Below are 16,032 nucleotides of genomic sequence, written 5' to 3'. Positions count from 1 at the left end.
TTTATTACATCGCATTGTCTCTCTTCATGTTTTTGGCCCCCCGTTTTGACATCTGGCTCATATTGGCACTGAAATTTATTGAGAAAATTCGATATGAGATTTCAGGGAAAGCAAAGAAGTTAAAACAAGTTAAAAAATGTATCGCCTAAATAAAGTATTTTTTTTAAATAAAGCATTTGCTGGAAACAAAGTCTTTACCCAGCGGATCCATATTGTCAGAGTCTGTCTGACCGCCCGAGTCACCGGCAGCATCCGTGTGTTTACTTCCACCCAAAACAGCTCTGATTTAAACCAAATTAAACTAGACACTGAAGCTATTTCACTTTTATTCTATCTTCATATATCTCTGTTATCTGGACCACCACTTTCACATTGAATACAAATCACTTTTAACCATTTTAGGAGACGAAATGTGAAGGAAAGTCGCTGTGAGTTGCACAAAGTGACGGTGTATGGGAGAGGTTAGACGCTTCCTGGAGTCAAATACACGTCTTCTCGGCTCCAAACATGAGCTCATTCTGAAGAGAAAAACGTTGTGTCACTGTTGTAACAACATTTATGGTGTTAAACATTTATATTACACGAGTATTATCCCCGAAATGTGGTGGAGAAAACACAAAGTGTCGCCACATTTGAGCCGGACAGCAGAGCGGCTGTGTGGTTGACACTCCACGGTTCTCATGTGCTGTATTTATAAGCTCCGCCTCGTGCGCTCCTTTCAGACACTTACAGTCGAACACAGCAAACAGTAAAGATGGCAGAAGACGCCCCAGCAGTTGTCCCGGTCAAATCCCCGGCTAAATCCCCGAAGAAGAAGGCTGCTGCCAAGCCCAAGAATGATGGACCCACCCTCCCGAAGCTGATCCTCAGCGCCGTGGCCGAGTCCAAGGAGCGCAAGGGCATCTCTCTCTCGGCAGTCAAAAAGGTTCTGGCCGCTAAGGGCGTTGATGTGGCTAAGGCCAACAAACGCATCAACACCGCCGTGACCAAACTGGTGTCCAACGGGACTCTGAGCCAGACTAAAGGGACCGGGGCCTCCGGCTCCTTCAAGGTCGCTAAGAAGGAGAAAGTCGCCAAACCAGCGAAGAAAGTGGTGAAGAAAGCCCCTGTTAAAGCCAAGAAGCCCGCCGCTGTCAAGAAGTCTCCAAAGAAGAAGGCACCGGCAGCAAAGAAAGCAGTAGCAGCCAAGAAGTCTCCGAAGAAGGCAGCGGCCAAGAAAGCCGTCAAGAAGCCCGCAGTGAAGAAGAGTCCCAAGAAGGCTCCTGCTAAAAAGGTTGTGAAAAAAACTGCTGTCAAGAAAACCCCGGTGAAGAAAGCTCCCGCAAAGAAAGTTGCAGCTAAGAAGGCAAAGAAGTAAAGCGGCTCACTCATCCAATAGAAATCACCAAAGGCTCTTTTAAGAGCCACACAATTTCTACTAAAGAGATCTTCCTGCTTCATGCTTGAGATAAATAGTCTTTGATCAAATGTTGAACCCAAACACTCACACAAAATAGCCTTCAATGCAGCATTTAATTTAATCAACAAATTCATATTTAGATGAGCTGAATCAATATATATATCACACATGCTTTATTGATCCTTGAGGAGAAATTCAGTTTGTTACTGTTGCTCCAATTTACAATAGGCATTTGTAGAAATAATAGAAGCTTTATTGCAGACACAGGTCCATATATAATACATCAGGTCTATCGTAAAAAAAAAATGCAAAATTGCATCAATGTCGTTTTAAGCTAGAAGTGTGTAAGAGGTAAATACATCTGAACAGTGTTGGGAACGTTACTTTAAAAAAGTAATTAGTTATAGTTACTCACTACTTGTTCCAAAAAGTAACTGAGTTAGTAACTGAATTACTTTATAATAGATGTAACTAGTTACCAGGGAAAGTAACTATTTGCGTTAGCCTACTGTAAAAAAAAAAAAAGTTGCTATAGCCTATGTCAACAAATTTGGATTTTTCTGGGCAGTTTTCACAAGTCAGTTGAAATGAGTAGAACAGACAGGTATGCCTACTTGTAGGCTACATAACCTTCAATATGTATTGCACATCAACAGACAGCAAGAGGTTTATCCTGCACTTCAAGCATTTTGTTCTCAACAAAAGTAGGCCTAGTAGAGGAAACTGCTGAATGTACCGTGCTGATCTGCTATCACTGGATTCAATTCAGGGGTGTCGGCTAAAACACCACTTAAGGCCAAAAACGTCAGACTATGAAGCATGAGACGATGAGAGGAGGAGTAGGATTTATCCGCTGTTTATTTCTTCTTTAACATGCACAGCAGCATACAGATCCCAGGAAAAGAACAATAGCAATATTCGGCTCGTGATGACAAGCTAAACAGCTGTTGCAACCGGCGAATCGCGGCCGTTTAATAACGTGCATAAATTATATTAGAGATCGGGAAACTCCATGCACTTACTCACAAGGGCTGGGCGATGCAAACAAACTCAGGGAGAGAGCACGTTTCAACCGTGGATTGATAGGTGGTTACTGCGCCAACGTGCACGCTCGCTCGCTCACACAACAGAGAGAGAAAGAAAAAGAAACTTCACCAAACAGCGCTCCGGCTGACTGACGTGACGGCGCTAACTGACAGTTATGATGTAATCCACAACACAATTTAAAACACACCGGTCTCCTCACTAGCAGTTTGTGTAGTATGGAGCCAGGGGTGCGTTCGGATTACACAGTTTATTCAATCAATGTAACGCACCGCATTTAACGTTCAGTAACGATAACGGCGGTGTAACGGCGGAAAAAGTAATTAGTTAGATTACCCCGTTACTGAAAAAAGAACGGCGTTACCTAACGCCGTTCTTTTAAACGGCGTTATTCCCAACACTGCATCTGAACAATACAAGACAGTACACAATGTAAGTAGGCCTACTGGGAATAACTTTGTCAGAATATGAGATATTTAGGCCTAATATAAAAGCATCAAGTAGATAAGATCAGATAAGATATCCTTTATTCGTCCCACATTGGGGAAATTTCGGTGTTGCATCACACATTAGAGCAGGAATAAGAGCACACAGGAGTAAAGAGCACACAGAGGGCACAGCAATAGCTGTAAATGCTTATTTAGCTTTAGACTTTGTATAAGCTTATGTTTTAGCTTTAAACTTTGTATAAATATAAACTATAACTATGTGAGTTAGCAGAATATGGGCAGCATAAATAATGAAGTGACAGTGACACATGTAGCACCATTATTGCACGTTCTTAAGTTACAGTATTGCACATGATTTCAGTATATACAGGTGAATGACATGTACAGGGTCAGCAGTTCTGATTGTACAGTCTGACCGCAGCAGGAAGGAAAGACCTGCGGAATCTCTCCCTCACACAGCCTACAAGTCTTACAAGTAGCCTACAATATTAATATTTGGCTAATATAACAGCTGTAATAATGATTACTGATGTGTAGATTTAAATTATTGCACTGATAGGCACATGAAAACAGATTATAAAAAGGGAGTTGTCCGGAGTGATGGCTTCATATGGTGCTCTGTGGTGACCATAATTTAGAAAATATTTAGATTAAGATGTAGAAATAATGCTGATATTTTTTAAACTATCACAATAAGTGGGCCCTCTAAGCTAGGCCTACAGTTAAACAAGACAACAACGCATATCAATCAACGATATTTAACATCAACTATGCAGGTCTGCTTATTTAAAATTACAAAACAATAACATTAAATATGTATAGGCTACAAAAGTATAAAAAGCAACAATAATGTGATCTACATCAGTCCACTGTGGAGGAGGGCTTTACTTTGATTTTATCCAATCAGCTACAGCGCGCGCTTCTCCGTCTGGTCCAATCAACGCTGAGCTCGCTCCGGCAGTTCCTTTATAAAGCCGCTGTTCGCCGTCTGACTTCATTCATTCTATCGCTGTGAACACAGACAAGAACTACAATGGCCAGAACCAAGCAGACAGCACGTAAATCCACCGGAGGAAAAGCTCCCAGGAAGCAGCTTGCCACCAAAGCTGCCCGCAAGAGCGCCCCCGCCACCGGCGGAGTGAAGAAGCCCCATCGTTACAGGCCCGGTACCGTGGCTCTGAGAGAGATCCGTCGCTACCAGAAATCCACCGAGCTGCTGATCCGCAAGCTGCCCTTCCAGCGCCTGGTGAGGGAGATCGCTCAGGATTTCAAGACCGACCTGCGCTTCCAGAGCTCCGCTGTCATGGCTCTGCAGGAGGCCAGCGAGGCTTACCTGGTCGGCCTGTTCGAGGACACCAACCTGTGCGCAATCCACGCCAAGAGAGTCACCATTATGCCCAAGGACATCCAGCTGGCCCGCCGCATCCGTGGCGAGAGAGCTTAAATTGACCACATCTACAAACGCCAATAACGGCTCTTTTCAGAGCCACATACTCACAACCATAGAGCAACATCTCCTCAAAAATGTCTAGGCTATATGCCACCAGTATAATCAAATCTGGTATGGGTCATATTTTACATCAACCTTAATAACTCTTAACGTTTATGGTATTATTTTATATGTACAATAATTAGTATAACCATGTTCTCTATTCCATGTATTATTTTAATACTTATTGACATTCAGTGTTATAGGAACATTATTTAATTTTTGAGGTATTGAATGAGCCTAAATTAGGCTACAAGTGGGTTGAAATAAATAGGCTATGCATATGATAATCAATCATGCTTCAACTAAATCAAATTCTCAGACCCACTGTGCAATAAGTAAAGTAATAAGAAAGCCAACCTAAAATGTGCAATACGAGGAACATAACAAGTGTTCTATTGTTTGATTCAGTTAAAGCCAAGGGATAACGGTTTCAAATCAAGGCAGGCGCTCTCTGGCATTCAAGGCAGGCGCTCTCTGGCATTCATGACAGGTGGGTGTTTGGGTAAAGGAAAGATACAACAAAAGCAATCAAAAAAAAAATGTTTGGTGCTATTTGACACCTTTTGATGCATAAAAGTGATTCATCATATTTTACCAAAATGGTGCATATGTGAGGCTGGTGAGGATCATTGAAGATTTAGCAAGGTTCTATATTTTCAGCTGTCAGCCCCAGCTTCACACACAGTTTCATTTTAGCCTGAAAATGTTACAAGGTTATTATTCCCTTTGGTGAACGTTCCTACCTGTTCTATCAGTCATGAACTGGAAGTGTTATAGGATGATACCCTCTCTTAGATTTTCAATAGTTCTTGATTGTCAAAGGAGACTGATTGCAGCTAGTCATTCTTGAGAGAGGGGCTACTATCAAAACAATTAGAGAAACAAAACTCCAGCCATTATCATTAGATTTAAGACGTGGATATGTAAAACCTTAGTTTTTCGCCATGGTTGAAAATGATTGATTGCCATCTCCGTGAGCATGAAGTGGAATAGGCAGCCGGCAGGTATACGGATCTTGGTGAATCTCTGGATGTGGGTGGCTCCTGTTTGACAGAGGGTGCCATTTTTCATTGAGAGATATTTCGAGAATATGCTCTTCAACATGCTGCAGTGCAATCATTAATTAACCATATAGATGCAGCTTTCTGCAGCCTATATCTGCTGTTCTTTGGGTTAAACTTCACATTAGACCAGGGTTTAACTTGTTTGGCTGCAGAGAGCACACCCCAACCCCTCCTTTCCTTTAGAAGTTGAGATTTGTTTGAGTATTGAAAGAAACTATGGTTGTCTAGGAGATATATACAGACGCGGTAACAGACAAGTTATAGTAAAATGAACGACTAAATGTACATTTCGGACCTTTGATTAGTATGAAAGAAGACATGCTATGGAAGCAAAATAGGCAAAAATTCAGTGTAAACATGAAGTGTCAGCAGTTGTAGCAATCTAGTAAAAGAAGAGAATAATTCTAGTAGAAGTGCTATTGTCTACCACAGTGTTAGGGAATCAATGAGGTGACGCCACTGGTGTGTGTGTGTGTGTGTGTGTGCAAGTCTGTAGCTTTGTATTTAGTCCTGAATCGACTATATTATACCTAGTTAATTTATAATAACCTAGGCCTATTTAAAGGTGCAGTGTGTAATATGACATCATCAAGAAAGTTCTACAAAGTTCTAGAATGCAACGCTCCCTGGGTAACCCCACCCCTTTAGAATAATAACAGAAGCTACAGTGGCCTTCAAGGACAAGAACAATTCTAAATTTTAAACAATGCACCTGATGACATTCCAACTATGACACTTTCAAGATGGCGGCACTAGGCCTTGGTCCAAAATGTGCAGAAGTATGGACATATATGAGACCCTTTCTAAGGGAAAAAATAATAATTCAAAAAAAAATTTCAGCTATTATGCACTAAATTAAATGTACTTATGGATATTATAATTACTTTCTACAAAATCTGCTGGGAAATAAAACCCAAAATTCTACACACTGCAGGTTTAAGTATAGGCTAAATTAATATTTTGTTAGTTGGACTTTCAAAATATTACTAAAGCATGTTACTAAAACCAGTAAACAAATGGTTACATACAGTTCATATGGAAGTGTTCACAGCTTTTCACTTTTTCCACGTTTATTAAATAGCAGACAACAGTTCAGTCCTTTTTATTTACAGCCACAGGCACATGAATATATGTCTCTTCTGAATTTTCATTTATCAGTGTACTAAAGAGAGGGAGGTTACACTTTTGAATGTAATACCCAGTTGACAACTCTTGGTTTTAGGTCTAAACGAAAGAGACAAACAGATTATAAATAATTGTCGGCTTCAGGTGGAGGTTTATGAAAAAAAAAATATATATAAAAAAAATCTTAATAGCAGAAAAGGGGGCGCCCTTAGCTCAGTTGGTAGGGCGTCCCCCCCACGGGCCTCGGCCAGCAGCAGACCCGGGTTTGACTGTCAAAAAATTGATTTGATGTCACTCCCGTCTCTGCCCCATTTCAACTCTGTCTCTACACTATCAATAAAGCATAAAAATGCCAAAAAGATATCTTTAAAAAAAAAGAAAAGGGGGGAAGAGAGAGAAAGAAAAATCAAAACGATCTTTGTATATCTTGTTTGTTGTCTTATTAGGGGGAGGGACTGTTGCGGGCACATGTATGATCCACTCCGTGTTTGTAATATTTTCTTTACTGGAGTTGAATGTTGACATGTTGTAGCTAAGTTTATGAGTGTTATGTTAGTAACTACACTTCCCAGCATCTTAGAGCCAGGATGTGACGTCATGGCGGAAGTGCGAGGGACTGTTTGAAATTGGACAGCCGAAATGTTTGACAGACTTGCAGACAACACACAAAGAGGATCTGTGGTTGAAAAGCTTACCCCACCTTTAAATGACAGCTATCACTGGGGTTAATAAACTCAGAGGCCTACTTTAATGTTTCCATCGAACTCCCATGAAAATGAAGCTGAAAAAAAGTGCTGCAGCTTAGCAACTGTTGCTAGGCTGCAACTTTTTTTATTTTTTTTGTCACTGTTTTGAGGGGTGGAGCTTCTGGAACAGAATCATTTGATCTCTGAGCTGGCTGGTTTGAGGGGCGGAGCTTCAGGTACATTATTCCTTTAATTTCTGAAGATCCTTTGATCTCAGGTGATGATGTCACCTGAACATTAGACTTTCAATTCTAGGGAATTCCTTTGGTCAAAACATTCTTGGTCTTCTTTGCAGCCGGTCGCATACTAACCAAACAGTTCGTGAAAACAAAAAAAACAAGGAGTTTAGAAAAGAAAAAACAAAACGCATCAAACAAAATGGATCAAAATACAGAAGTTGTACCCATTAATGGAGCCGTACCAGTTCTGACAGAGGAGCTGCCACAGTTTAACGTTGAAGGGGTTCGTCCACTGATAGAAAACTTTTTTGATCATATGACAGAGGAACAGTGGACCCTTTTAAGGTCAGGTACCCCTGAGGAGGCCACTAAGATATTGTTGGCCGATCTGCTGTTAGATATTATAGCAGCAGTTGTAAAGGCACTTGTGATGGCTCTCAGGGGCATCAATGCTATTGTGTCTGAGGAGTTTGTAGTTTCTAATCTGGGGGACAAACTCCCTCAGTGCTTCGCCGAGATTCTCGACGTAACGGACCAGGTTGTGAGTGACAGCTCAAAGCGGCTCACGGACCTGATGGGTCAGGAGATAGCAGATAGGGTAAACTCTGCCATCTCCAGCAGTCTGGGCAGGGCGGAGCCTTTTATTAATCAGTGTGTCACTTCCCCCAGCAAACTCAACGCCATGGTCAATAATGCCTGTAAAATGGTACAGGCATTCGGAGGGAAGCTGAAGGTGTTGTGCTCTCCACGACCACTGAGACAGAGGAACAGTGAAGAGAAGCAGGAATTGGTATTCACTGATGACTGCTCTCAGTCAACAGTCGGACGTGTAAGAACGCCGACCCCGGATAAGGTTTCCTCACGCGACAGCTTGGTGACAGCAACCACAAAGGCTGTCCAGGAGCTGATTAGAAAGGAGGTCGATGACATGATGGAACCTCTTTTGGAGGATGTTTCGGACTCTGACTATGAGCTGCTGCACAAAGAAACCTCCATGGAGATTGATTTTGCAGCAGATGACATTGCTCAGGTCATAATTGAAAAGAGTTCAGAGGAGGCAGAAGCAAAAGATGCAAGTCCAGAATCAGAATCCACACTGAAGGGCAAACCAGCCATGAAAGGTGTTGGATGCAAGGTGAAGAACTTCCTTGCAAAGCGCTTTGCCAAAGCTACTATCTATCACATAGTGACAAAGCTTGAAACTAGATTCAACCTTGACCCAAAAGTTGAAAGTACAAAGTCAATGGAGTCACTAATAGATAGTGTTAACTCTCTGCTTATGACAGAGGAGGGTGCACAAGAGAGTGGAAAGGAGGTTCGTGTCTTCCGTAAATTTAAAAAATTTTCCAGCGATAAAATGCTGGTATTTACTCAAGGACTAACAGATCTCCTCTACAGTCACATTACGGATGGGATGACACCAGAGATCATCTCAGAAACAATTAGTGGAAGGGCAACCTGCAGGAGTGTGTCTGTTTCTCCATCACATGATGACATGTATGCGACAATAAAGACCAAAGTGTGGGGTTTTGTGGCACTGATGGGCTGGTGGGTTAATACCCAGGTCCTCCGCCACAGTAGAAGGGTGACACTGGCCTTAATGGAGGCTGGGCCACCAGCACAGACGCTGGAGGTCACCGCCGTGGAGGTGAGTGACCCTTTGCCAACTGAAGTTGTTATAGATGAAAAGGCGCAGATAGATGGAAACGCACAGATAGATATAAACACACAGATAGATGCTAACGAACAGATTGATGTTAACGAACAGATAGATGTTAACGAACAGATAGATGTTAACGAACAGATGGATGTTAACGAACAGATAGATGTTAACGAACAGATGGATGTTAACAAACAGATGGATGTTAACGAACAGATAGATGTTAACGAACAGATAGATGTTAACGAACAGATAGATATTAACGAACAGATAGATGTTAACAAACAGATGGATGTTAACGAACAGATAGATGTTAACGAACAGATGGATGTTAACGAACAGATAGATATTAACGAACAGATAGATGTTAACCAACAGATAGATGTTAACGAACAGATAGATATAAACACACAGATAGATGTTAACGAACAGATGGATGGAAACGAACAGATAGATGTTAACAAACAGATAGATGTTAACGAACAGATAGATGTTAACGAACAGATGGATGTTAATGAACAGATGGATGTTAATGAACAGATAGATGTAAACCCGCAGGAAGAAAAACGTAAGATGTTTGTCAGGGTTTTTGTTGAGAAACTGGTTTCACGTACACTCAGCGAGGCTAAAATTAGCTGGACGATTGGTAACATAGAGGTCATCATCCAGCGTATCTTTGAAAACACATGGGCAGAAGTTGAGGGAACAGATTTTAACACCTCCATAAAAACATTTAAGAAACTAGACAAGGTAATTATGAAGGACCTGTGCAAAAAGTGGGGCTGTGCAGAAATGGTGCTGGTGTCAATGTATTTAGGGGAACCAGAACTTGAAAAATGCATTGCCTCATTTTTCGGGTATTACTTGATTGTACCACCAACAAAGCATGGCCTCATCCGCAGGTTCCTTTCAGCTACTCTCAGAGTCATCTCAAAGCCCTTTACTAGAAATAGGTATTAGGTGAAATGTAGCATTCATCTTGAAGGAAAATGTTTTCTTTTTTTCTTTCAAAATGAATACAATACAGATGTCAAGTCCTGCCTCAAGTCCAAGTCATCTATCTTCTCCTCTGTTGTTACCATAATGTTTGGCAGGACTTGGGTTCATAGGGCCACCTCAGTGTGACATCATAGGGTTATCTCCGGGTGCTCCGGTTTCCCAAAAACCACACAGCAGTTAGACACTAGCTATTGGTTTTATTAATAAGAACTTGTAACATTTATCATCTCATCTCATGTCATCTTCATCTGACATGAGTTGCAGGGGGACACCATCAAAATAATGATTGTGCAATCTTTAGATTCTCCTCCTTTGTGGGCAAAATCATCTTCATGCCCTTTACTGCAGCTTTAAAATGTAGAATTAAGTATTAGGTGAAATGTAGCATTGATTTTGGGGGAAATGTTTTGATAATCAATTTTCTTTTTTTCAGAATGAATACAATGCAGAGTTTAAGTCCTGCCTCTATCTAATCTATTTTCTCATCTGCTGGCTTCTGCCATCACAGGGTTTTACTCCGGGTGCTCCGGTTTCCCTAAAACCACACAGCAATTAGACACTAGCTATTGGTTTCATTAATAAGAATTTGTAACATCTATTATCTCATTTCATCGTCAGGCAGGACTTGGGTTCGGGTGTGGGGCGCCGGGTTATATATTATAGCAATAAGAACCAAACTATTAGGTGTCATTAAAAAAACTGAATGCTTCAATAACAACAACAGTTCAATAAAAAATATTCAAATTCAAATTTCTGCCTACATCTCTTGTCATTTACTGTCAACATACAGTATACCTCAGACTGAAGTCACTTTCACTTCAATTTCATTTCTGTGTAGAAAACACAGAAAACAGTTTGTTCTTTTGCAGCTTGTTATTTCTTGTGAAATCCACTTGCTTCATCAAAACAAACAATTATTGAGGGGCAGGGCACATACTGTATTAGCTCTCACTCTACACACTCAGTTCGTTAATACCACATTTAGCTGATTAATATGCTCCTCAATCATGTATGTGGGGAAAAGTCACAGGTGAGTAACATATTCCAAACACAATCAACACAGCCATCCATCACAGTGTGGGAAGTGGTCAGTTGGCTTTAGATAAGGGCGCAGTCAGTGCAGTGTGTTCACTGTCTAAGCAGATCACTTGTGAGTCAGACAAGGGAGAGAACCACCACTCCCCTCCCACCGACGTGCCGGATATATTCACTTAATATAAGATTGGGGGAAGTGGGGAGGAGCGAGCAGAGCAGCTTTATAAGAGCGGGAAGCCCATCACACAAAGTGCAACTACCAAACACATTCCTTTAGTCTGAAGTTATTCCGTCTGCTGCTATAGCGTCCAGACAGGGGAAGTTTCATCTCGACCATCTGCAGTCAGTTTTCATCTCGGCCCCCTCAGATGACGATGGAGGCTAGTCTGAAGTTTTTAGTTGTGTTGTTGGTGGTCGTGTTCGTGCAGGTGTTAGGCGCGCTGGGGACTCCGCTCTCCAGCGAGAAGGGCAACGGAGAGATCTGGACGGTGGAGAACTGGCAGGTGGGTAGAGAAGTGCTTATAGGTAGAAATTATGGATGTATTTATTTTAAAAATGTCAAGAAAATTTAACGGTTTCTTCAAGTCCGTAGCATTTGAGTAGCCTACTTAAAACGTGCACTCACACTTCAGCACCGCGGAGAGCGACACCCAAACAGGACCGTCACTTTGCAATATAAGTAAAATAAGTTTGTTAAGGCTTTTTTTGCATTTAAAATAAATCAAAAACTCATATCAATATTGAATATGCATCTGTCCTTGAGTGCCTTATATAATTTTAACAATTTATGTTTTTGGGAGAATATTAACTGTTACAAAAATAATACAGATTTTTGGGTGCGACAGAGGAATAGGATTTTGCCAAATCAAGGGGGATGGAGGCAAGGGCGTAGGAACCGGGGGGACGTGTCCCCTTCAATATTGGAGACAGGCGCATTTGTCCCCCCCCCAAAAAAAAATTAAACCGCGAGGAGAATAATATTTAATTTTGAAATTGCTTTTATTTTGAAAGCGCAACACAGCTTCTTGTCACAGCCCCCCTAAATGTGTTTTTTGTGCCCCGAACTGCATTAGTATCCAGCTGCAACCCCGGAGACAAACACCCAGGCGTGACGGAAGTACTGTGGTGTGACAGACGTTACCTGTAGATTTTATTTTTGCCACGTCATAAACAAGACCGCAGACCGATACTAATTTTGTGTTATTTATATTGTTTTGGCGATTAGGTTCAGGCATCACAGCTAGGTGGTTAGGGTTAGGGCAAGGGGACAGGGAGAGGTAAGAATACATATAGATAGAACATTAGATTAGCCACGGCGCTATTGAGCTCCACTCGGCTGACGGAACGGACGGAACACCGTGGCGGCCATCTTGAGTACGTCACGTCAAACAATAAAAAGGCCGCAGACCGATAGGCTACTAAGTTTGTGTTATTTATATTGTTTTAAGTATTAGGTTCAGGCATCACAGCTGGGTGGTTAGGGTTAGGGCAAATGAGTGACGTAGCACTCTACTACGAGTAGACTCTACTCCAGAACTGAGCCTTTAAGGTAGCGCGCAGGGTTGGGAGTTAAGGTGCGAACACACTACACGTGTTACACGCGTACAGACGCGTATAAAATCGGCTATTTTTCCATAGGGAACCATTGGTTTACGCGTAGATGCGTCACTCGCGCTAAAGCAACATTTTAGCCGCGTTAGCCGCGTATGAGCCGCGTATTAACGCACCTACGCAGAGATCAAAATTTTTTACTTTTTACGCTCCTACGCGTGACAATTAGCTGCGTTGGCCAATCAGCGTTGGGCTTGACCCGACGTCACATACATTGGCACGGTCGGAGAACAGTGTACTGTACACAGAGGCTGATGAGAGACACCGAGGAGGAAAATGTATTGCAGGCAGCCGAGCCGGTGCTGTGTGACAGCAGCTCGGGAATAGAAGACGTGGGGAGAGTAAACCAGGAGAATGGACTTCCTGGTTAATTCAGTGAATATGTGCGGCTGTGCTTTAGCCGATAAAACAAGTTAGCGCCGTATAGCATTAGTTAACTCACCCGGTTGTGTGCGGGCGGCTAGCGCCTCATATTATGAACCCAAACATGACGGCTATGTCCGGGGGACTTTCACAACAAGTACAGCGAAGCACCGGTGTTGATCTAAGCCAGCCACGGTCCCCTGTCACAGCCAGGTAGGGTAATGTTGGCTACTTGGCTTTATGTTGTGCCGCCGTGCACCGATGCTGCTGTAACTGTGTTTGTTATGTAGCTGCCGTGAATATGCAATGCTGTCTTAATGCTAGGCTATTTGTGCTGTTCAGTTTGTCTTTTGGCACAGTTGTTGGCCGTGTTGTTGTTGTTTTTGTGCGGACATGCACGCTGTTGCGTCGGGTCGGGTCTGATCGCAGCCATGGTTGATTAGGGGAAATACAGTATCGGGAGGGAGACTACGCACGTTACGCGCGTAGAACCATTTTTGACACAAAATGATCAAGCAACATTTTAGCTGCGTTACACACGTATATCTTACGCGGGTAACGCGTGTAGTGTGTGTTCGCACCTTTAGGCATTCAGGCGACACCATGCCATAAACTAAAGCAACAACAAGCAACCGCAGCAGGTCAGCAGTCGAGCCGTCATCCAGTCAGTCAGAGAGAGAGCCAGCCGCCCAGGCCACGCCTTTAAACTCTGCAGGATTAGGAGCACCTGCCCCCAATCAGGCCCCAGAACACCTGAGAGAGAGAAAGAGAGAGAGTATGGAGGAGGCAAGAGGAGGGAGGAGCAGAAAGGTGGGAGCGCGTAACATGCATAATTATTTTGGTCCAGGGAATTTGTTATCTTTTCAATTAGCTCGATGACTGCTAATGAAGTGGATCGGTTGGGTCTGAAGCCATATTGGCTGTCAGTTAGTACATTGTGTTTATTGATGAATTTGTTCATATCATCATATATCTGGCAGCAAAGAGTTTTTCAAAAAAAATTGGAAATTGAGGAAGCAGTGAAACAGGCCTGTAGTTTGTGAAGTGGTGTTTGTCTCCAGTTTTGTACAGCGGTAAGACTTTTGCAATTTTCATTTTTTTGGAGAATTTACCAGTTTGAAATGATAAATTACAGATGTGCGTAAGTGGTTTTGCAATTCCTTCAATGACATGTTTAACTATTCTCATGTCAATGTCATCATAGTCGGTAGAAGTCTTGTTTTTACAATTATGAACAATCTCTATAATTTCACTCTCTTCCACTGCTTTTAGAAACATTGATTTTGGATTAATGTCTATTAAATCATAAGTATTGTCTTCAGATCTCACAGATCCTGGGTCATTAATTTTTTCTGACAAATTTGGTCCCACATTTACGAAGAATTTGTTAAAATCATCAACCACATCATCCATATTATCTATTGTCTTTTCTTTCTACATAAGATACTTAGGGTAACCTGTAGGCTATGTTTTGATCCATTTCTAATAATACTATTTAGCACATTCCATAAACCTTTCATGTTGTTTTTGTTATTCTCTAGTATTTTATTATAGTATTCTTTTTTACATATCCTCATTATATTGGTTAATTTATTTCTATACTTTTTATACTTATTTTCTGCTTCTGCAGATGAATTGTTCATAAAATTTTCTACACAGTGTATTTTTCTTTTTGCAGGCATTTTTCAGACCCTTATTGATCCATGGACTAGTTGTCATGTGCATGCACTCTATGATTTTCTCACACCTCACACCTCACTTACTGTTTACCCATTTGGTCACAAGCTATACTGTTACATCTCTGAAACCTATACAATCACTTTTCAAACAAACTGTTAAAATCCTGGACAAAAACCTTGTAGATTTCATCATTGTCCAATATTACAAAAGCACAGATTACTAAACTGGGAAAACAAGGTCAAATATTAAAATCTATGTCTTGTCTATAAAATCATTCACGGTTTATCATCCCCTCCGCTCCATCAGCTTGTCAACATCCGAACAGCTGATCACAGCAGAACTAAAAGTTCAGCGAGGGGAGATTGTATTATCCCTTTTAGGGCGAGTGTATTTGGCCATACTTCTTTCTCTGTTCGTGCAGCTACTGAGTGGAACCTCACCCCCATAGCCATCAGAAATCTGAACACATATAGGCCACTTAAATTCCAGTTAAAGAAATGGCTCATTGATAATCAGAGCTGTCTACATTACCATTAACCTGTTCATGTCATGGTCTGCTGTTGTCTAATTGTTGCTCTGCTGTGTTTTTATTGTATATTTTAGCTTAATAGTACTTTTTACTCTACTTACTTTTTAAGAGTACTTTTTACTATAGGTATGTTGTGTTATGTAAATGTGTAACTTTATTTTCTTTTAGGGTGACTTTTACCATCTGTCTAGGGACTACGCTCCTCCTCCTCTGTTCACCTCACTGTCCCCTCTGCCCGTCTCAAGACGATGGGGAGCAGAGCCTTCAGCCGCTCTGCTCCCCTGCTCTGGAATGCACTACCCCCCGACATCCGCAACACTGAATCCATAACCCAGTTCAAATCCAAACTCAAAACCCACCTTTTTAAATCTGCATACCCCCCCTGATCCTGCCTTCCTCATCACCTCACCACCCTATTGTGTATTTATTTTAAACTGTTTTTAATTCTATTTGTGTACCTTGCTTTTAAACAGTATATGTTATTGAATTCTTTTAATGTAAGGCGACCTTGAGAGCTTTTGAAAGGCGCCTCGAAATAAAATGTATTATTATTACTACAGATGAAAAATAGCCTTCTGGCTAATTCTGGCATATTGACAGAAATGTTTATTAATATGCACTGTATTAAATAAATACTTTTTTTTAACTTCAACCCAC

The 16,032-nt window shown here is 41.5% G+C and overlaps 2 protein-coding genes across 2 annotated transcripts in view; both read left to right on the top strand.

Annotated features, from left to right (window-relative positions):
* Positions 1-4,336, top strand: part of LOC307262849 (histone H3.2) — a gene marked incomplete at its 3' end in the record, with an annotated part of 70,498 nt that extends 66,162 nt beyond the window's left edge. Inside the window, exon 2 of the mRNA XM_080043846.1 lies at positions 3,914-4,336. Coding sequence (XP_079899972.1) covers positions 3,926-4,336 — 411 coding nt within the window. The 5' untranslated portion in view covers positions 3,914-3,925. The remainder of the gene's footprint in view (positions 1-3,913) is intronic.
* LOC307262845 (histone H1-like) lies at positions 755-1,357 on the top strand (the record flags this gene model as incomplete). Its single annotated transcript, XM_080043842.1, has 1 exon — positions 755-1,357. The coding sequence occupies one exon, from the start codon at positions 755-757 to the stop codon at positions 1,355-1,357; it is 603 nt and encodes a 200-aa protein (XP_079899968.1).
* Positions 4,337-16,032: the final 11,696 nt, after the last annotated feature.

The sequence above is a fragment of the Ammodytes marinus genome (genome assembly GCF_949987685.1).
Source record: "Ammodytes marinus genome assembly, chromosome: 16".
In the NCBI taxonomy this organism is placed as follows: Eukaryota; Metazoa; Chordata; class Actinopteri; order Uranoscopiformes; family Ammodytidae; genus Ammodytes; species Ammodytes marinus.
Note: the sequence above shows the minus strand (reverse complement) of the source record. Positions and strands in the feature narration are given on the sequence as shown.